General features: G+C 38.4%; 1 protein-coding gene across 5 annotated transcripts in view; it reads left to right on the top strand.

Moving 5' to 3' along the window:
* PPP2R2B (protein phosphatase 2 regulatory subunit Bbeta) overlaps positions 1-23352 on the top strand; it is a 457959-nt gene that overhangs the window by 160400 nt on the left and 274207 nt on the right. The window contains exon 1 of one of the 5 annotated variants that reach the window (XM_074291739.1): positions 11444-12312. The exons of 3 other annotated variants lie outside the window; for them this stretch is intronic. In XM_074291739.1, coding sequence (XP_074147840.1) covers positions 12243-12312 — 70 coding nt within the window. In that variant the 5' untranslated portion in view covers positions 11444-12242. Of the gene's footprint in view, positions 1-11443; positions 12338-23352 lie in introns of those variants that run through there. One more of the 5 variants, XM_074291743.1, reaches the window with a different exon arrangement.

The raw sequence follows: 23352 nt of genomic DNA, 5'->3' as shown, positions 1-23352 counted from the left end.
CTGTACTCAACCTCCACCCTAGCACAACAGACCTTTTCTACTAATCTTCTAAATTGTCTTGGCCTGAAAAAATTGTTTTACTCCCTATCCTTTTGTGGGTTCTGCCACTTTAGGATTTGTATTAAAGTATTATTTAAAGTTTTTGGAAGTGTTTTAGGGAGAGCTCAGGCAAGTCATAGCCTTTTCTCTTGTACCTTGGCTCCCTCTTCTCTCCTCCTTATGGTTCTAATCTGGGTATTAAATCTTACAAGCTTTTGTGCCTAATGAATCATATTTTCAGTGACATAACTGGGCAAGGAGTAGGAGAGTTGTGACAAGTGAGGGTCATAATTCGTTTTGGTAGTACATACAGCTTGAACACAAAAGTGCCATTTAATTAATGTATTAAGTGGAGAATTGCTTAAAGGGATTTCATGACCAGACTAGAAGTGAAACCAGACATCTTCTAAGGACTCCTAGCTTTGTTATTTTACCCAGGTGAAGGCATATCTCAATCAATAAATCACAGAGAATTCTACCTAAGTTTAAATAGACCTTTAAACTAAAATCCCCTTTAAATAAATGAGCAATTTGGCCACAAATCAGGGGTCATTATAAATTAATTTATAAATCTTTCAAATGGAGTCACTTGAAAAATTAGAATGAGTGTGATATTCTTCAAACTCCCTGAGACTTCCTGGTTGAGGAGAGAAGTAAGGAGATACATGATCTCCATACCCAGACTGGATATCTTCACTCCAAGAATTTCTTTCATTGCCCTACCTGTATCCCTAGATAATCTGATGGCAATGTTTGCACAAGGAACAAAGGACAGAACTAAGGGACACAGATTCACCATACTTAAGGAGAATTTCCTGAGAATCTTATAATGAGAGAAGTGCATTTCCAGCAATCAGTAGCCATGTTATCCCTTTGCCATGTGGCTTTCTAAGCTTCAGCCTACTCTTCCCTGGATTGAAGTACATGTGGGAGAATATACTTTTGGAGGGATGTTTTGTAACAACTGTTCTTACTATACCATGTTAGCAAATATTCCCTTTCTAAATTGATTCTCAATTGGTGATTTTGAGAAGAAGCTCAAACTTATGTGGGCTCAAGATGATAGCATTAGAGAATCACCTCTAACCTTTTCAGTGTTACTCCTTAGAACCCTAAGGAGCAGATATGGCCATACCCTGGAGACCTGCCTCATCAGTGGGACTGGATGTTGGGATAAAGATCCTTAGAATTCACATGGGCTATCCTGGGGAAGATTTCACAGAGGACATGGTAATTCTGGTAATATTGGAAATATGGGAAAGAGAAATATTCCTTGAACATAAAGCAAGTTAAGAGATGGGAATGCATCTACTGGAAAAGAAGTGGTACTAATTACAGGAATAATGAAGGGTAGTTGTCAGTATTCTATAGTTTCCCAAATGCTGTTGTACAAAAAAAAATTAAGAGTGAAGTATGGTATAGGAATTTATCCCAAGTCATGGGTATCAGGACTTAGCATATATTAAATTATTTCTTTGACTTTAAGAAGTCCCTAAAAACTGTTTCCATTACCAGTACAAATCACAGCTCATCTATAAATTCCCATTCTGTATAATCCCTTCTGATGTTCTTTCATAAATCTTCTCTATAAAGGACACATTGTATGCCTTCCTATAATTCATTTCATGAATACCACTTAAAACACTCAGATCATCCAGAGTTTGTGTGGAATTTTTTTTGTAGTTGTTTAATCATTTCATTCATGCCTGACTCTTTTTTTTTAATGTTTTAATAGCTTTTTATTTTCAAAACATATATATATAGATAGTTTATAGCATTCATCCTTGCAAAATCTTGTGTTCCAAATTTTTCTCCCTTTCTCCCATCCACTTCCTTAGAAGGCAAGTAGTCCAATATATGTTTAACATGTGCAATTTTTCTATACATATTTCTACAATTATTATGCTGTATAAGAAGAATCAGATCAAAAGGGAAAAAGTGACATAAGAAACAAAATGCAAGAAAATAACAACAAAAAAAGTGAAGATGCTATGCTGTGACCCACACTCAGTTCCGTTTCTGGGTGCAAATGGCTCTCTCCATCACAAGATCATTGGAACAAGTCTGAGTCATCTCTTTGTTGAAAAGAGCCACACCCATTAGAACTGATCATCCTATAATATTGATGTTTACAATGATCTCCTGGTTCTGCTCACTTCACTCAGCATCAGTTCATGTAAGTCTCTCCAATCCTCCTGAAATCATCCTGCTGGTCATTTCTTTTGTTTATTTATTTATTTGTTTGTTTGTTTGTTTGTTTGTTTGTTTTTTGTTTTTTGTTTTTTTTTATTCATTTTTCCAAATTATCCCCTCCCTCTCTCCACTCCCTCCCCCCCCCATGGCAGGTAATTCCATACATTTTACATGTGTTACAATATAACCTAGATACAATATATGTGTGTAAATACCATTTTCTTGTTGCACATTAATTATTAGCTTCTGAAGGTATAAGTAACCTGGGTAGATAGACAGTAGTGCTAACAATTTACATTCGCTTCCCAGTGTTCCTTCTCTGGGTATAGTTATTTCTGTCCATCATTGATCAATTGGAAGTGAGTTGGATCTTCTTTATGTTGAAGATTTCCACTTCCATCAGAATACCTCTTCATACAGTATTGTTGTTGAAGTGTATAGTGATCTTCTGGTTCTGCTCATTTCACTCAGCAACAGTTGATTTAAGTCTCTCTTAGCCTCTCTGTATATGCCTGACTCTTTATGATCCCATTCAGGGTTTTCTTGGCAAAAATACTGGAGTTGTCCTTTTCCAACTCGGTTTTTTTTAATTCTTTGGAGAGGAATTCTTTTTTTTTATAAATATATATATATATATATTTTAATTAATTTTTATAATTATAAAATTTTCTTTGACAGTACATATGCATAGGTAATTTTTTTTTACAACATTATCCCTTGTACTCCCTTCTGTTCCAAATTTTTCCCCTCCTTCCCTCCACCCCTCCCCTAGATGGCAGGCATTCCCATACATATTAAATATCTTATAGTATATCCCAGATACAATATATATGTGCAGAACCGAATTTTGTTGTTGTTGTTGCAAAGGAAGGATTGTATTCGCAAGGTAAAAATAATCTGGGAAGAAAAACAAAACAAAACAAAAACCAATGTTATCAGTTTACACTCATTTCCCAGTGTTCCTTTTCTGGGTGTAGCTGATTCTGTCCATCATTGATCAATTGGAATTGGATTAGCTCTTCTCTATGTTGAAGATATCCACTTCCATAAGAATACATCCTCATACAGTATCATTGTTGAAGTGTATAATGATCCCCTAGTTCTACTCGTTTCACTCGGCATCAGTTGATATAAGTCTCTCCAAGCCTCTCTGTATTCCTCCAGTTGGTCATTTCTTACAGAACAATAATATTCCATAACATTCATATACCATAATTTACCCAACCATTCTCCAATTGATGGGCATCCATTCATTTTCCAGTTTCTAGCCACTACAAAAAGGGCTGCCACAAAGATTTTGGCACATACAGGTCCCTTTCCCTTCTTTAGTATTTCCTTGGGATATAAGCCCAGTAGTAGCACTGCTGGGTCAAAGGGTATGCACATTTTGATAACTTTTTGGGCATAATTCCAGATTGCTCTCCAGAATGGTTGGATTCTTTCACAACTCCACCAACAATGCATCAGTGTCCCAGTTTTCCCACAGCCCCTCCAACATTCATCATTATTTGTTCCTGTCATCTTAGCCAATCTGACAGGTGTGTAATGATATTTCAGAGTTGTCTTAATTTGCATTTCTCTGATCAATAGTGATTTGGAACACTCTTTCATATGATTGGAAATAGTTTCAATTTCATCATCTGAAAATTGTCTGTTCATATCCTTTGACCATTTATCAATTGGAGAATGGCTTGATTTCTTATAAATTAAAGTCAATTCTCTGTATATTTTGGAGATGAGGCCTTTATCAGAACCTTTAACTGTAAAAATGTTTTTCCAATTTGTTACTTCCCTTCTAATCTTGTTTGCATTAGTTTTGTTTGTGCAGAAACTTTTTAATTTGGCGTAATCAAAATTTTCTATTTTGTGATCAATAAGAAGTCTCTAGTTCTCCCTTGGACACAAACTCCTTCCTCTTCCACAAGTCCGAGAGGTAAACCATCCCATGTTCCTCCAATTTATTTATGATTTCATTCTTTATGCCTAAATCTTGGACCCATTTTGATCTTATCTTAGTTTGTGGTGTTAAATGTGGGTCCATGCCTAGTTTCTGCCATACTAATTTCCAGTTTTCCCAGCAGTTTTTGTCAAATAATGAATTCTTATCCCAAGATTTGGGATCTTTGGGATCAAACACTAGATTGATATTTTTATTCACTATTTTGCCCTGTGAACCTAACCTCTGCCACTGATCAACTAGTCTATTTCTTAGCCAATACCAAATGGCTTTGGTGACTGTTGCTTTATAATACAGTTCTAGATCAGGTACAGCTAGACCACCTTCATTTAATTTTTTTTTTCATTACTTCCCTTGAAATTCTCGACCTTTTGTTGTTCCATATGAATTCTGTTGTTATTTTTTCTAGGTCATTAAAATAGTTTCTTGGGAGTCTGATTGGTATAGCACTAAATAAATAGATTAGTTTAGGGAGTATTGTCATCTTAATTATATTCTCTTGGCCTATCCAAGAGCACTTAATGTCTTTCCAATTATTTCAATCTGACTTTACTTTTGTGGCAAGTGTTTTGTAATTTTGCTCATATAATTCCTGACTCTCCTTTGGTAGATATATTCCCAAATATTTTATACTATCGACCGTTATTTTGAATGGAATTTCTCTTTGTATCTCTTGCTGTTGGATTGTATTGGTAATGTATAAAAATGCTGAGGATTTATGTGGATTTATTTTGTATCCTGCAACTTTGCTAAAACTCTGAATTATTTCTAATAGCTTTTTAGCAGAGTCTTTGGGGTCCTACTCGTTTTTTACAAGTGAGGAAAGTAAGGGATTAAGTGGCTTGGCCAGGGAAACACAGCTAGAAAGTGTCTGAGACCACATTTGAATTCAGGTCTTCCTAACTCGAAGTCAAGAATTCTATCTACTATTCTACCTCACTGTCCTCTAAGACTACCTCATGTATGAAACTGAAGAGTACCTCACTTTTGCTACATGACCAGAGTCTTGACTTTTCTGGACATCTGTTTCGGCATGATATAGAGGCTAGAGTGCTGATATGAAGTCAGGAACCCTGAATTTTGATCTTGCCTCAGATGTTTATCTTTAATATGATTCTGGGCAAATCACTTAATCTGGTCACAGTTGCCTTATCCAAAAGATAAGTTGCCATTTAGTTGTTTTTTCTTATAAAATTTTTTAATAATTGCTTTTTGTTTTTAAACTACATCCAAAGATAGTTTTCAACATTCACCCTTGCAAACTCTTGTGTTGCATTTTTTCTTCCCCACCCCTTTCCCTCACCCCCTATCACTTAGACAGCAACTAATCTAATATAGATTAAATATATGCAATTCTTCTTTATATATTTACACATTTATCATGCTGCATAAGAAAAATCAGATCAAAAAGAAAAAAATGAGAAAGGAAAAAATAGCAAGCAAACAACAAAAAAGATTAAAATACTATGTTGTGATCCACATTCAGTTCCAACAGTCCTCTTTTTGGATGCAGGTGGCTCTTTCCATCACAAATCTATTGGAATTACCATCTAGTTTTAAATCTATGAGACTCTGAATTTTTATCAGCATTTTTATGCCACATCATATATATATATATATATATATATATTATATATACACACACACACACACACACACATCATCTTGGTAACACTGTCAACTAGGTAACCTGTGAAACTTATGGCAAACATGGAGCTTAAATGTGGGTAATTTTTATGTTGCCTGTCTTGAAGATTGTTTGTTTTTAGTAAATGATGATTTATTCCATATTGTATTTTGTAGAATATAGAAATTAGAATGAGAATCACAAATCTAAGTAGTCTCTCAAGAGGTCATCTGAATCATAGATCAAAACTAGAAGCCACTGAACTCTTATTTTATATATTAAAAAACTTAGCTATATGGACGTTAAATTAGGTTTTATAGGTAGTATCTACAGTAGGATGTGAAGCTATTCCACTCATTCCCAATCTATTATACCATTCTACTTCTTTTTTATAGGTAATATTGTGCTTAAAAATGAAATTCTACTCATTTTTTTACCTAGGTTTGAGTCTAAATATTCAACTACTTTTGAATACACTTACCCACACTATATTGCCTCCCTCATATTTCTTCATCTTTGCTAGGTAAACTTTATCTATCATTTTCTCTGCTTCCACCAATCTAAAAACATTGTTAATCATGAAAATTAAGTCATTCTGGTGGCCTATTTTCAATGAAATTGTACTGTCCTTTGTGAACTTTTTCTAGAAGTTCAGTAAACATCCCTCTAATAACCACTTCTAAATTTTTTTTTGCCAGGAATTGAAGTTAATCTTATTGGAATTTAGCTAAAAATTCTTTGTTCCTTTTTTGAAAATCCGGATAAAAATTTTCCTTTTCTAGTACCCTGGCACCTTTCCCATTTTCCACAATTATTCCAAAATCACTGCCAGAGGCTCAGCAATCATTTTGAGTTGTTCTTTCAATAACTTGGGGATTAGAACCCCTAAGGTTCAATTTTGTTCTCACTATATCCCTATTTATCTTGGGTTTCAACTTTCATGCCTTAATTTCAGAGGTATGGTGGAACTATCTTGATCGTTACATTTTCATTATAAATGTTTATATCTTGGAAATTGATAAAAACTAAAAATCAGGATTGGTTTGCTTTATTGATTGTCTAAATTTAAGAAAGTGATGTTAATAATGCCAATTAAACTTAAAAGGATTGTGTCTTGTTAAACATTTGCCAGCATATGACTGTTTAATTCCTTCACTACTCCATTGTGAGATCACTAATGTGACTCAGTATAACCCTACAATTCTGCAGGTCACATCTTGGCTATATCTTCTTATCCTCTGTGACTCTAGTCCCAAGTCCTCCCAGAAAATCTCCACCAAGAATCAGACATTGGGGTAGAGCCTTTCTCCTAGACCTCTTGACATATATGGATAACAAAGAACTACAGAAAATATTATTCTCATTCTCATAATATTACAGGTCCATCTCCTTTTTTTTGATCACATATGTCTTTGTTAATCTTTATTACTTCTTCTGGTGTGCAAATCTTCATTGGTTATGCCTACCAAAGTATTTCTATCACCATGCCGCTCTCTACTGCTGATTATATGTACATTTTCAATTCCTCAGACTCTTATCTCTTATTTCTTCAGACTAACTTGCTGCAGCAGTAGGACAATACCAGTCTTTTAAAGATGGATGCTTGTTTCACGGAGAAACTTGGGATCATTAAAAGCATTGTGCCATTTTTTAAAAATGCAATCCAGTCTGTTCTTTTTTTCCCATTCAGCTCTAGACCCAAGATAGCTTTACTGAAAAATGAGCTCTGAGATTGTCCATTCAACTGCATATCATTGTTTGGACAACTGGAAGACTTTATCCATCTGACTTTTTTTTTCTGTGTGGATAAAGCCAATCTCATTAAGTGATTATGGATTTTATTTAGGAAGCTCTATGAGACAGGAAGAGCACTGGGGCTTAACCAAGTATACACACAAGAGTTTTGTGCTGGAGATGACAAATTTTTATAGTGTTGAGGGATGCATTCATAAAATATCTGAAAGAATGATACCAAACACTTTAGAAATATTTTGTTACTATTTTAAAAATGATAACACAATGTTAATAGTTATCAATCCACATGTCTACTTTTTCATCTCTGCAAAATTTTTATGAGAATAATCTAATAATAATATTAATGATAACTGGCATTTTTAGCACTTTAAGGTTTGCAAAATACTTTACATCCTCATTTCATTTTCATAAAAACTCTGTAAGGTAGGATTAACTTACTATTTTCATGTCACAGATAAAGTACCAGAGACATAGAAAGAGTAATTGGTTTTCTCAGTATCACAAAACTAGTAGGTCTTAGGTGAAACTCAAATCCAAGTCTTTTCCATCTTAAAGTCCAGATATAGAAGTATCAAGGGCATTTTTGAATGTAGCATATGTGAGAAAGTAACCTACTTTTGCTTCCTTCTTAATGTATGTATGTGTGCGTGTTCATGTGTGTGCAGCTACATTGGTCTCTTTAGACAACTCTCCCCTTTTCCTTATTAAGAACTATTTCTTTCCTTGTCTTTAGAATTTAACCCTTAAGAACTCCCCATTCTTGGGCTAATTTTCCCTGTAGAATTTTAATTGATGAAATTTTTCTAAACATTGAAATATTTGGGTGCCTAATAAAAGATGAATATCATTTTATAAATTATATTCTTTATCTTTTATCAGAGATTCTTGGTAACTTCTCTACTTGCAACAATGCTTCTAGAAAGTAGCTCCTCTGTGTGAGGAAGAATCTGATCCAAAATAGTCATTTCTGTCCCTACTCCCATCTTCCAGACAGTTCCTTTGCCAGAAAAGATTCCTTCTTTACCTCTATCCATAGCCCATCCCAATTCAATATTAGAACGTAAGATTCTGGCAAGCGGGGACTCTTTTGTTGTTGTTTTAAATATCTTCATGGCTTATCCCAGTATTTGGCACATAGTAAACAGAAAGGACTTAATAAATGTTCTTTCATTCATTCCCCAAATTGTTTCCTTTACATTTTAAAGGACAAAATTATCAATTAAAGCAAATTACTAGCTGCTCTCCATTCACAGATCTACAGCAGATATCTAGACAATTGAAACTTCCATCATTACATGACGTTATTCTAGGCTCATGATCTGTTTCACAAACTGTTCATCTATTTCCTTTCCCTGTGTGAGTAGTTTGTAATGTATTCTAGAGATAGTATTTTTTCCTCCTGTGTCCTTTTATCTTCACCAAAATGCTTTTTCATTATGCATTCTGATTTAGTTTCTGGATTTTTTTCCCACATGACTTATGTCTCCTAAATATATCCCTTTTCCCTTTTAAGTTAGGTAGAAGCTTCCAAAACCTTTGTTCAGTCATACTCTGGTCTTATCAAATCTCAGTGCTACCTGTGAGGTCAATTTTAATTACTTGTGCAAGGATCTTGCATGTTTCCCATACTTTGATGTTTGTATAGGACACTTTCTTTTTTAATTGCTGGTTTGTTATTTTTGTTCCCAATGAATGTCCATGAGTTTTATTCTCTTTTCTAGGTTGTAACTACTCTCCTTGGTTTCCAATTTGTTGAATATATATGTGAGGTTAAGTGACTGCTACAGGGTCACACCATTAACAAAAACCTCAGCAAGGTTTTCGCACTCAGGCCTAAAATCTAAATCCAGTGCATTCCCAATAAATAGACTATGCTGCCATGACAACTTTAATATCCCGATTGGCCTAAGTCACTTCTTTGTGCAGCATATCTTTGAATAAAGAGTTAGTCCGAAAGACCTGAGTTTAAATGTGACCTCAAATACTTACTAGCTGTGTGACCCCAGGCAAGTCATTTAACCCTTTTTGTCACAGTTTTCTCATATAAAATGACCTGGTGAAGGAAATGGTAAACCATTCCCGTATTTTTTTTACTAAGAAAACCCCAAATGAAGTCATAAAGAGTTGGGCACAGCTGAACAACAAGAACAAATTAAAGAAAAGGCATAGTTCTGTATTGGTAAAGGAAGTCCCATAGAAGCACATGGATGAAATCACAGACCTAGCAAAACAAACAAAGTAAAAAACCAGACATTTCATAAATGGATTTTTAAGTAGCATTCCAATCATTTGGAGTTTTCCATCACATGCAGATAAAACAAAATCACGGGAAGCTGATCTTTCCCTTCCTAAGTCATTTGAGGGCACCTTTCCAAACTCTTCTTCCAAAGAAGACACTGAGTTTTTCACATACCATGCTAGATTTCAGCTTGAGGCTATGTACATGTTTTTTTTCTTTCTTTCTTTCTTTCTTTTTTTTTCTGGGGGAATCAAAACGCATAAGTTTCCATCTGGTAGGAATATTTATTCTTCATTAAAATCTAGTAGCAATTCCCAACGTCAGTTTAGAACTTGTTTTCCCCATTTTTTCGAACTTCAAATACTTTCTAAATTGTGTTAGCTGATGCATTGTATGTATATAATTAACTGACAGGTCTCCCAGGGCTCATTTAGCTAAACTTGTGGAGCTTAACTGAGCAAGACGTTTGCTGATGTCTCTCCCTGTGGCGACACCCACTGAAAGGAACACCTGAAACAGAAAGAGACAAGTGAAACTGTTTCCCCCACATTGTTTTCAGATGATATTTACTCCTTATATCTGGGCAAAACTCTATGATGGAGGTAATTATCACAGTTTGTTTCAAATGCATGGTTGATTTGCAAAAGGAAAACGGAGAAAACGCCATAAATGTTTTTTCCCAATCAGAGAAGGCAGTCTGAAGGGTCTAAGGAAGACATCAGAAATAGCAGGCTGTCTTTTTAATTGAGCCGCTCAGAATCCCCACTGGAATGCAGTGCATCTCACTGGGTGTGCAACTTCCGGACACTTCAAAGGGCGTTCCCTGCCTAGAGGAAATTCAAATGATTCTTGGAAGGCTGTGGGTATAAAGGCCAAGCAAGTAAAAAGCTGAAACAATTTCCCAGGTTAGAGAAAATTCGGGGACTGGGTATGCGACGTTTTCTCCTCAGATTCACAGTCCCTGCACAATCCTTCCATCTGCTCTGAAAGTCTGAGAGAGAGAGATGGGGCCTTTCTGCACCGGGGTGTGATTCCTTTGGAATTATGTGTTCTTTGCCTCTGATAGGAAGGAAGGTATCACACTTACTGACCCTCCCAAGCCCTGACCACAGTTCTGAGGCTTTCCTGGACTGGGTGGGCCACCATTCTCCCCTTCCTTGCCTTCCCCCACCCCCCAGACAAATATAAGGAATAAGCCTGGACTGCACCCCCGGTGCACCAGAAACAGGCTGCAAAGAAGGACCAGGATGTAGGCCCCCCACCTGGCTTCTCTTCTCCTTCTCCCTCTTCCTAATCTCACTCTCCAAAGAGTCCGGGAGGTTGGATGGCCCCTGGGAGATGCTGTGATACAAGGGTGTGTTCCCGCAGACATCGCTGCCCTCGGTTGCCTAGGCTCGGAGGGAGCTGCTGGGGAGAGACTAGTGCGCCGCTGCTCTGGGGAACCTGAGAGCCGGCGCTGCCGCTTGGCCAGGTGTCGGCGTGTGCGGGAACGCGTGCACCCTCGCTCAGCTCCACTGCAGCAGGAAGGAGCTGCCATCACCACTGCGGGAAGAGTTGCCCAGAGCTGCTGACGCGGTTGGACAGAGGCAAGCTGTAGGGGTGGAGCCTGGGCTCCTAATGCACCAGCCTTGGGTACAGCGCCCCGGCAGCCGCCTCCTGCAGCAGCCGAGCAGACAGTAGCTGCCACAGCAGAAAGCGGAGGCGGCGGCAGCAGCAGCAGCAGCAGCAGCAACACCGGCGGCGGCAGCAGCAGCAGCAGCTGTGAGCGCACGCGTGTGGGTGTGAGTGTGTGCACCCGCCCGCACGCCGGCCCGGCCGCAGTGGCCAGCCTGCTTCCCAGCCCCCAGCTGGTTCCTCCGCCCAGGCAGAGCCATCCACCCATAGCAGAGATCTAGACCCTCTCTCTGCGCGGCGCGGCGTGGCGTGGCAAGCTTCCGTCCTCCCAGTCCACCTCTCCGCCGGAGGGAGTCCCGATCCAGAACGACACCATTTTGTCCCTGGACGCTTTCCGAAGGCGGAGTGGCTGCTGCAAAGGGGGACCTGTTGGGCATCTGTGTCCCCCACGGGGGAGCTCCTGCTTACTCCGAGCATCTCCTTCCCGGCTGGACCAAGCCCTGCTGGGCTCAGCACATCCTCCTTGCACTAGCACCGGATCGGCGATTGCAGCATCTGTGGCAGTTGCATCCCTGGGAAGCGGCGGCGGTGCTGGCCGCAGCAGCCCTGGAAAGCCACGGGTGTAGGAGGTGACATCTCGATTTCTTCTCTCCCCCGCTTCCCTTCCTTCTCCTCCTAATCCTCCTGCTCTCAGGGAAGGACTATGCTGCGCTCCGCGCTGCGACCCTGTCCCCCTCTGCTCTGAGGCTGGTGGCGGGGAGAGATCATGGATACTTGTCTGCTGGCTTTTAGTTTCCACACAAGTAACCCTGCTGTCAATGGAGGAGGACATTGATACCCGCAAAATCAACAACAGTTTCCTGCGCGATCACAGCTATGCGACCGAAGGTAATCCACCGCGGCATTTCATCCTGTGGGGCCTCCGCCAAGCGGAACTTGCGGGGTGCAGACATTCTGGGAAGTGAAGTTGGTGGTGCGGGGAAGAGGAGGGTATGGAGCCTCTTGGGAGGAGAGCTCACTGCCCAGCAGCTCGGGCTGGGTTGGAGAAGGGAGTGTGGGGGACGGTGGGCAGAGTCCCCTGCTATGTCAGCAATGTTAATGCTGTTTGGCTGTCGGGGCCTGCCTGGGGGCTCTCGTTTGGAGCAGCAGGTGGACCGGGAGTGCTCCTGAGTTAAAGGCCCAAAGAGAGGGGGCTGGATCTTGAGGGTCATTTCCCACCTCGAAAATGACCCCAGGGAACCAAGCCGCCCCATTTAAGGTGACTAGGCTTTGGGGGTTGAATTAAGGAGGTATGGATAGGTGAGATGCTCTGAGAGGCAGCGGAATGATGGTGCATGCTTGGCGGTTCTGTGGAGGGCAGAATTCCATTTCCTGCCCATTTATCTCTCAGACTGGTGGATACCTGGATTGGCAATCAGTCACGCAAAGGCCCTGGGCAAACAAGGGCTGTGCAAAGAATAGAGTGGATGGGGCATGGGGGACATGGATGTAGGTGGTGAGTCCTAGGCGCTTGACACGTGGGGCGAGGAAGACAATCAGCTGGCCTTAAAATTATGAATATGAATTCTGCAGCGGCAGTTTCTGCTGAATCAACAGCCAGCAGGAAGGAAGTGTGCTCAGCAGCCGAGCTTTGCCAGGAGGAGAAATTGTCTTTGCTTCCTCACTCAGCTTGCTCTTGGATTAACCTAAATCCTTAAGCAGGCAGGCAGAGCCAGCAGGTGGATTTTCGGTATTCTTTGGTGTGTGTGGGTTTTCTTAAATACCCATACTTTTCCATTGCTGTTTTTCATTTCCATTCCCTTGTCCTCTAAAACCTAGGGGTGCCGAATATAAATGACTAGGGAGCAGAAGCCACCATCCTTTTTCCTTTTCTCATTGCTGTTTGCCTCACCTCAAACACTCAGCATTATAGAGTACAGATTGACTGGGACCCAATAAACCTCGAATCTAATCCTTGCTAAGGTAGAGAGAATATTAAAGTTGGAGTCAGGAGACATGGGTTCTTGGGATAGTTTTGTCACTTAGTAGCCACATGATTTTAAATAAGGCACTTAGTCTCTGTGGCCTTTTCCCCCCTTAGCTATAAAATGAAAAAATTGGACAAAACACATGCACACAGACATAGACAGAGAGAGACACACACAGAAACAGAGAGAGACAGAGATAGAGAGAGGCAGAGAAAGACACAGCAAGAGAGACAGAGCGAGAGAGAGGAAGATAGAGACACAGAGAGAGAGACAGAGAGAGATACACACACAGAGAGAGACAGAGACAGAGAGAAACACAGAGAGAGGTAAATGAAGAAAGAGAGAGAGAGAGAGAGAGAGAGAGAGAGAGAGAGAGAGAGAGAGAGAGAGAGAGAGAGAGAGAGAGAGATCTATAAAGTTTAAAGATTCCTGTTAAGAGGATAGAAAAAGATATTTGTTAAAGATCTGAGTAAGATAAAATGGATTGGGAAGGACAAGAAGAGAAGTTGATTCTGAAAATATCAATACAAATTTTAATCTGTCAGTGGGCTCAATGTTTTTCCTTCTTTTTTTTTTTTTTTTTTTTTTTTAGAAAATCTTACATGTTGATAGTCCAGTTTAATGGAAAGAGCAGAAAGATTGGGTTCAAGATGGCTCTACCACTTACTGATTACAAGGGTCTCTAGAGCTCTCTTAGTTTTCTCATCTATAAAAATGGAGATAGTAATGTTAGAATTCTTCTGAGGATCTGTTGATATAATATAGTACAAAAATTGTTACAACAAATATTAAGATCATCTGATTTCTGCTCTGTAGAAGCCTAAAGCAGAAAATAACATTGTGTCTACAGGATAAAATAATATTTTTGAAGCTTCTTTCTATAAAAAGTACTATGGAGTTTCTTTTTACACTGGGTAGCAGATTATTATCTCCCAATTACAAGGTTTTTGTCATTAATTTAGCTTTAGGCTTAGTTTGTTTAGCACTATTTGGTTATGCTCTAAGAGTAAAGAAAGTATCTGTATGTCTGGAAGTTTACTAGAAAACTCATTGATATTTATGATTATAAAGCAACAAACATTAAACATAAAAACCCTTTTATTCTGCCGCTCATCACTTACCCCACAAGTTGCAACCTCTAATAATGAGTAAGGTAATAGTAGAAACTTTCCTACATGGCATGAAATTTTGAACACTTTGCAAAAAGTAGGTGTGTATTAAATATTTGTTGAATGAATTAATGATCCAAAAAATGACTTTTCTCATTGTTTCCCAATCCCAGAACATTTATATGCCTTTATTATTTTCTTTTATTGAAACATTTTCAATCCTGAAGCAACAGTTTCAGATTCCTATAGCAGCCACAGGAGGAGGAAATTCCTTGCATCTTTTTCTTCTTCTTCAATAGAATAATTTTGTAACAAAGAATTACAGTACTATTTTAAAAATTTATTTTGGAACCTTTCTCTCTCTCCCTTCCTCCCTTCTCCCATAGTCTCTTCATTCCCCTATTCCTCCCTTTTCCCTCTCCCACCCTCTCTCCTTCCCTCCCTTCCTCTCCTGTCCTCCTTCTCTCCCTCTCCCTTTACATCCTTCCTTCCCTTCCTTCTCTTTTCCTTTCTCTCCCTCCCTCCCCCCTTTTTCTCTATGTGTGTGTATTGGACTTTTGTTGTTGCTGCTGCTGTGGATGATGACAATGTGTGTGTGTGTGTGTGTGTGTGTGTGTGTGTGTGTATGTACACACACCTGTGATTTCATTATGTGGGTAACTCTAGTTGAGAGCTAAGTATCAGAGGCCAAATTTATACCCAGGTTCCAAGTTTTCTGTATTTTGAGGCCTTTTATCTCTTTATTAGGAAACGCTGTCCTCCCTTTCCTGCTCCCTTCCCTCCCCATATACTCCTTTCGTTGAAGGTACCACCATCCTTCACTCACCCAGGTCTGCAACTTCAGAGTCATTCTTAATTGTCTCCTCTTCTCTCCTCTCCATCAGTTGTCAAGCTTTATCTGCCACCACATCTCTCCCAAATGACTCATATAGTAGACCCACTTGCCTACAACTCTGAGAGTAAACTATGAGTTTCTCAAAACCACTTACCTGGACCATTGTCATTGCCTTTTGTTTCCTAGCTTCCAATTTATTCCCTTTCCACACAGCTGCTAAATGATCTTTTGGCACAAGCTTCAATAACTCCCCATTGTCTTTAGGATGAAGTGCAAACTCTTCTCTTGACATAATCTTGCCATGCTTAGTTCACATGCTCCACCCCACATTTCCTACTTTGCAATGAGACATACCAGAAAAAAAGTGATGAAATATAAAATGGAATTCAGATTTTTTTCAAAAAGCATAATGACCTTAAAATAGTATACTCTATATTATTTTCCCATTGGCCCATCATAGTGAATTTTTAGTTTAACACAGCCAGTGAAAGGAGGAACAATCACTTCCCTTTAGTTATTAAAGGGGTAAATCTGTTTGCTCCAAGTCTGAGGCTTTCCATCTTTTTGTGCTCTCCTTGGGGCTTCTTTACTGTTTTCTTCCCTTCCCAACTGCTCAGATCTCTGACAATTTTTAGAAATTCTCATTTGCTGTTACCTCTGGCCTGGATGATCTCTAAGGTCCTTCCAGTTCTGAGAACCTATGAAGCTCTGCCCTCAGCTCTGATCATTCCACACTGCAGTATTCTATTTAAAGCCAAAAGGCTTCTGCTGGGTACTTAGTATGAAGGACTCTGAGCTCAATTTGCATCCTAAATGGTAGCTGCCGGCAAGTTCTTTCTGTGGAGAGCTGGGAAACTGCTACAAGCCAGTTTTACCTAAGGTGCTGGAGTTTTTCTTTTTGGTTTTTGAGTGTTTTTTTTTTAAGCCTGCTGAGATGAATTTCTAATGTGTGTGCTTATTAAAGGTATTTCATATCTTGGTGTCCTATTTTTAGATTTGTTTGAGCATTGATATATATATATATATATATATATATATATATATATATATATATATATATATGTATATGTATATGTATAATTTGAAGACAATTGGGGCTGAGTGACTTGCCCAGGGTCACACAGCTAGTAAGTGTAACTGTTTGAGCTGGATTTGAACTCGGTCCTCCTGACTTCAGGACTGGTACTCTAACTACTATGCCATTCAGCCTCCCAGAGCATTAGTATATTTCTAATGAATCCTTTTCTTTCCTTCCCTATGTATTTCTGATTACTTTTGCTTCCTTCACTTACCTGTATTCCAGAGGAGAGAGCAACTTATAGTCCTTTCCTGCCTCTTCTTTCTTTTTTTATTTGGACTGGACCTATGTTTTTGTTGTTGTTTGTTTGTTTTTATTTCTTTGGTGTGGAAAGTCTCTTCCCCCAAAGCAGATCAAGATCTGTTCAACAATGTGTGCTCTTAGGGAAATGCCTGGAACTTTTGCTGTTTTTCAGTAGTTTCAGTCCTTTTTGACTCCTTGGGGACCCATTTGGGAGTTTATTGGCAAAAATACTAGAGTGGCTGGACATTTCCTTCTCTAGCTTATTTTATATATAAAGAAATAAAGGGAAACTGGGTTAAATGACTTACTAAAGGTCACTTAAGTAGTAAGTGTTTGAGGCTGGATTCTGATTCCAGGTTTGCCACTCCATTCATTTTAGCACCTAACTGCTCCTTGCCCGAGACAATGAGAGATTATAAATGACTTGTTCATAGCCATGCTTATATGTGTCTGAAGTGGGCTACGACACCAGGTTTTCTCTACAAAGTCACTTCTCTAGTCTTTATATCAAGCTTCCTCTATTACTTTTTTATCCATCTGTTTACTATTCTTGTTTTATTCATATTGTTATCATTGTATATAATCCATGTTTTAATCTCTATTTGAATTCTCTTTGGGGATAATTTCTGAAGTGACTACCTCTCTCTACTCCAGTAAATCTCCTAAGAGAGGAACTAAGTGAAAAGGTATTAGACTGACTATTTGAAGACCATAACTTCAGGAAGATTCTTGGGCTGCCATTAGAACTAATTAAACACTATCTCCTAGTTTTCCATGACAGGTCAATAGGTCTTTTCTGACTTACATTCTTACCCACTCCCTACCTTCTACCTCATCTCAGGTAGAGATCTCAGAAAATTTTGCCTAAATCTGCTTCCTTAGTGTGGAAACCTGAGTAGGTACTTCCATCTATGTATATTATCATATTATTACCATTAACAGACTGAATTCCTCAGCATCCAGTGTATTTTCCGGAACATACTGCCTTTTGGGGTGGGTTATAGGGGAGAAGAATGCGTTTTTACTGTTTTCCAAATGTTGCATTGATTAGCAGGGGCAGATATTAAGTGTTGGACTAGTTTCTTCCAGTTCTAAAATCCCATGATTTTGTAAAATGTTAAATGCACATAGAATACATAAAAAATACAATGGATGCTTACCTTCACCTCCCACCCCCAATAGCTGTCAGTAAGGAGCTAAGAAATATGAACTTATGATGAAGAGGAAAGAGAGAGATGGATACATAGGAAGTCCATATGAAACTGCTTTTGCAATGAGGGTTCTGGGAAGGTTTAAATAAAAGGAGGCAGTAGTATCACAGGAAGAAAGGGATTCTTTGTTGCTCCATAAGTTGTTTTGATATTTGTATGCAAATATCAGATCAGAAGAGCATTTCAAATGCATATAGATGAATATTTGATCTCCTCTGTGCTCAGAAATAGGAGGTGGGAATAAGAACTGCCTGATGTTATTGTAAATGACCTTTTTGGAGCTGGGAAATGTTTTGCTCCTAAATGAATGACCAGAGTGCATTGAAAATCACTAGTATGAAATCATTAGTATCCTCCTAGTCCCCAGTAGTGCCGATCAGAAATGTACCAATGAATCTGGGGTGAATAATATTAAGACAGACCTGTCAAAATGCGTCTAATGCTGAATGAAGCTGCTTGCCTAATGACTGAGTTTCTTGGACTTTGGCATTTGAAGAGAATATAGATTTTCAGTTGAGTATTGAGTTAGTTTTATAGAATCCCAGTAGTGAGGAAGAAGAACGGAGAAGCCCAGGGGAAAAAAATGAAGGTTGTTTTGTTCCCAGTTCACATTTTGATGACTATGAAGAATTAATGAAGGACTGATGGAAGGTCCAACCTAGTCATCATTATTTTCCCATTCCAACCTCCCATAAAATTTGAATACTCAATCTAAAGAAATCTTGCTCTCCTATGCACTTCTTGGGTCCCCAATAACTTTTATCCAAGGTAAAAAGTCCTTAGCTATTTTCCCTCTGTAGATTTACCACACCTTGGGTTCTGGAAAGGTCCTTGGAACCTAGGACTGGGGGAAGGCTAATATATGTAGAGCCAGACTCTTCCTTTTAACCTCTTGGCAGCAATAACAATAGCTTCTTTTATATTGAAGAGAAGAAAGAGAATATCCACATCTTTCCAATACCCTACTTCCAATGTTCCTCACCTAAGTTCCCGTGCTCAGTGGTTGCTTTGGGGAATGGGGAAAAAGTTCTCATTAGACTTGCTGTGTGAACAGAAATGTGGTTAAATTCATAAGGAGTCACAGAATTGCCTTTTGCATATAAATATTCTTGAACCCCAGCTAAGTTTTATGCCAAGCAAGGCCACTTTCCCTCTCAAAAGGGTATGATTCACTTTATTTACCTTTTCCCCTTCAAATGAAAATTCTCCTCTTTCTTTTTCAGGCCCCCAGGGTCTTAGAGCTCAAACATTGAAATAACCTTAGAGATAATTACATCCCCTCCCATAAAGGAAGAAGGCATCAAGGTGGCATTGTGACTAGAGCACTAGGCTTGGAATCAGGAAGACTCATCTTAATCAATCTTCATGAGTTCAAACCCAGCCTCAGAAACTGTGTGTGATCCTGAGCAAGTCACTTAATCTTGTTTGCTTCAGTTTCTTCCTCTGTAAACTGGAGAAAAAAATGGTCAACTATTCCAACATCTTTGCCAAAAGGGGGTGGGGTCTCAAAGAGTCAGACATGACTGAAAAAACTCACCGTCCATAAGGGAAGAAAAATTCGTGTTGACTTCTGCCATAGCTGGTGTTAATTGAGAGAAGGTAGTCCAAAAGTGGTTCCTGCCTTAATTTAATGTGGCAAGATTTCTCTTCAGAAAATGGCTTCATGGGAATAGAAAAGGTATTGGGGGGTTATTTGGAGTTTGAGACTGCATGCCAGGTGGAATAAAGTCTTACCATCTTTTGCCTGCTAGATGTTACAGACAAGAGACAGGTTGGTACCAGGAATCAAGGAGAATGTAAGAGATATATGAGAAGAGTAAGGATAAAAAGACTAAGAGAAATCTCTATCCAAGAGAACCAATAGACAATTGAAGTACTAAGTCAGCTAATGAGAGTTTTATGGTCAGTTATGATGTCTATGAGGGCTTTATTATATCCTGAATTTAGAATTTCAGGGAGTTGGCTAGATTCCCAATAGAAAAGTATCACCATTTATGTTGTAGTGAATCTTAATTAGTATGTATAAACTTAGAGTGGTCTGACCTTCTCTCCATGAGGATAGCTGAAGGCTTACTTCTGGGATCCTCAACTGATAAGGGCAGAGATCATAGCTTAACTCCTCAGTCTTGTGTTTCTTCTGGTATCTAATATAGTGCTTTGTACAAAGTAATCACTTTATAAATGGCTTCTGAGTGCATTGATGAATGAAAGAAAATGGGAATATGATGGGAAAAGGGGGATTGATTTTATTTAGAACATATATGGTCCCTGATGGATTAAAAGACTGAATTCTCTTCCTTAAGACATCTAGTATTATTTTGGTGGGACTTTGAAGAGAATAGCACCCTAAATAACCCACTTTAATTTTTAAGGCTATGCAGAATGGCCCCAATGCAGAAGACTTGCTAGTTTCTACTATACTCAAAGAGTTACTTTTACTCTCTCTTGATTTCTATCCTTGTTTTCTTCGTCTTAAAAACTGGGACCAATTCTGAGTCTGTATGGTCCTTCCAATACTTTTGAAGACTTTGATAATGGGAGTAAAAGCTTTTGAGGCTCCTCACAAATATTATGATATGAAGAAGGATGGTGAAGTTTGATGAAAAGAGACAATTGAATGTATGGTCATGAAGATTTGAATTTGATGCCTACCTTTGACACTTAGAAGCTGTAGGACTGTGGAAAAGTGATGATAAGTGTAAGTTATTAATATCTAAAGAAACTATTTTAGAAAACATAGCAAAAATTAAATAATTTAATATATGTGATATCAGTATATGGATATCAGCTTTTATCATTTTATTATTACTGGGATGGAAATATTCATTACTTAAATGAATATTGTTTGATTCCATTGTGATATACATAGATACCTTATATCCCAAGAATCTGAAATGGAAGAACCTATTATCTCTCCAAGGGGAATGAGAAAAAAATTATATCAATAATAATAGAGCTCACATTTATGTTTCATTTTAAAGTTTTTTTTCTGGCACTTTACATTTATCTGTTCTTGTGAGCATCATAACAACCCTGTAAAATAGATAAGAAAACTAAGGTGGGATTCAAACCTGTCTTCCTGATTTCAAGTCCAAAATTCTAGCCATTACATTGCTTATTTCACAAGAATTAACCTGATAAGCATTTGGCTAAAAATAGAATGATTCTCTATTTTTAAAAAATAGTGTTGTTTTTGTTGTGATGGATTCTGACTGATCTAAATGGGGTAGTGATGGGAGTTTAGATGTTGGAATTTTTAGTTTAATGACACTGACATATAGTATTAGAAGCCATGGGAGTAAATGAGTTATCAGGTGTAGCTATTCATCCCAACCTCTCAAAATCCTTTACTTCTCCTTAGTTTCTGGTTAAGTGCTAAACAATCCCTATAAAACCTTCTCTAATAACCTCAACAGAACTTTTCACTTTGTGTCTATCTCTGTCTCCCTCTCTTCCTCTCTCTGTCTTTTTTTCTTTCCTGTTTCCCCTTCTTCTCCTTCACATTTTCTGGTAATGGTTATCTTGATCTTACCTTTGTCTACCTCTTTTCTTATGTTTATTTGCATGTACTTCATTTTCCTCCTTTTAGAATGCAAGCTGTTTGAGGGTAAGGGCTATATCATTTTTCAGCCTTGTATTCCCATCAGCTAGGTTGTCTTGCTCATGATAGAAAGCTCATAAATATTTGTTGAAGATAGAAAAGAAGAAATAGGTTGCCAAAGCTTTCTGCATCTGGCCTTGGCTTAGCTCTGCAACCAGACTGTCTGGGGCAGTCCAGGACACTGAGAAGAGACATTGGTGAAGTTGTTGGCAGGAGCTGCCTTGCTGCAGGGACTAAAGGGAATCTCCTGAGTTGGAGAGAATCAGAGATGCAGGCAGAGGTGGGACAAATAGCCATCTGGTGAGCAGTGAGCATTTTACTTGTATTGCTGGGCTGAAGAGGGAATCCTAGCTACCTACCACAGATTGAGCTCTCAATTACTGGCTCTGAATCGATACCTTAGAATTTCTCCCCTACCACAATGAATTCTGCTTTATTAATTGTCACTGAGGACTCAACATGACCCCATACCCCAAACTCAATACATACAGTAGTCACTCAGGACCAATTGTTAATCCATTAAAATCCCAGAAAGAAGAACTAATCAATGAATTAATTTATTGATTTCTAGATGTAAGATATTTTGTTAGGTTCTTTAATAGAATCAGGGAGGTATGATCCATGGTCTCTGACTTTAACAACTTACAATCTGTATAGGAAGATAGAACATATAAATCCATTAGAAGATAATAATACAAGGCAAGATGTGATAAGTAAGACGCAATAATGTTGGGAATAGAGATCTAGATTCCTAGTCAGGATGACCTGTGTTCAAATCCTGCTACTAACACATAGAGACAATATTACTCTGGGTGAGTGATTTAATTTTTCATTCCACTAGATCAAAGTTCTATACTAATGAAAATCACAAGTCTGGAGCACCACCTTTTTCTTAAAAATTAAAGTTCTGAATGTATCAAATAAATGGTACCAGCAGGAATTCAGAGGAAATGATAATGACTAATAATTTATAGAGTACTTTAAGGTCTATCAAATGCCTTATATTGCACTCTGTAAACTAAGTACTACAATTTTTCTTCTTGACTTTTTACAGATGATTAACTGAGGATCAGAGAACTTGAGTGAGAAGATTTTATGTTGACTGATTTACCCAAATTTTGCTGCCTCTAAATTATCCCCCCAAACATATAAATAAATACCTGCAATTTATTAGAAAATAAAATTCTACTGGTTTGAAAGAGTTAATGCTACTTTCCCAAATAACCAATTTATAGCCCAAAAGAATCTGTCTCGTCTAATTACAATAATGTGTATAAAACTATAGGGGATGAGCTAAGTCAACTATTCTGGGGAAGTTGACTGCTCACCCACTTGAGGTAAATTAACATTTCTGGGCCACCAACTTCCATGTGTTTATTTACAAATGGTGTCCTGGGACCATTGGATAATCAATTCATTTAACATGGGCAAGAAATTTGAATCTGAAAAACAAATTACTCATCCATGTACTTTTTGGGAAGCGCCAACTCAAAAGTGGTCTTGGATCTTCCCTTCTGTTTTGAAGGGCGTAGGAACATGGGGACAATGGAATCAAAATAGAAAGTAGTGGGGTTTTTCCCCATATATTTTTAATGTCTTTAGCCCATACAATTCTTGTGAGCTAAATCTACACATCGTTAAATTTATAGAGAATGAAACATACTAATGAAATCAGGCAATTTCTGTGCAAGAGAAAAAAAGAACCTCAATTCAGCATTGTTCATTTATGGACAATCATTCTCTATTGAATTGAATCCAGCAAGCATTTATTAAGCACTGAACACTGAGTTAAATCTTTATTGTTGTTGTTTCTCCTTCTTTCTCAAATTTCTTCCTCTATATCTCCCCTCCCTCCAAAAATCCCACCCCCAAACAGCTAATAAT

Source organism: Sminthopsis crassicaudata, chromosome 2 (assembly GCF_048593235.1).
Source record: "Sminthopsis crassicaudata isolate SCR6 chromosome 2, ASM4859323v1, whole genome shotgun sequence".
In the NCBI taxonomy this organism is placed as follows: domain Eukaryota; kingdom Metazoa; phylum Chordata; class Mammalia; order Dasyuromorphia; family Dasyuridae; genus Sminthopsis; species Sminthopsis crassicaudata.
The sequence above is the reverse complement of the archived record's forward strand: the minus strand, read 5'-3'. Positions and strand labels throughout refer to the sequence as shown.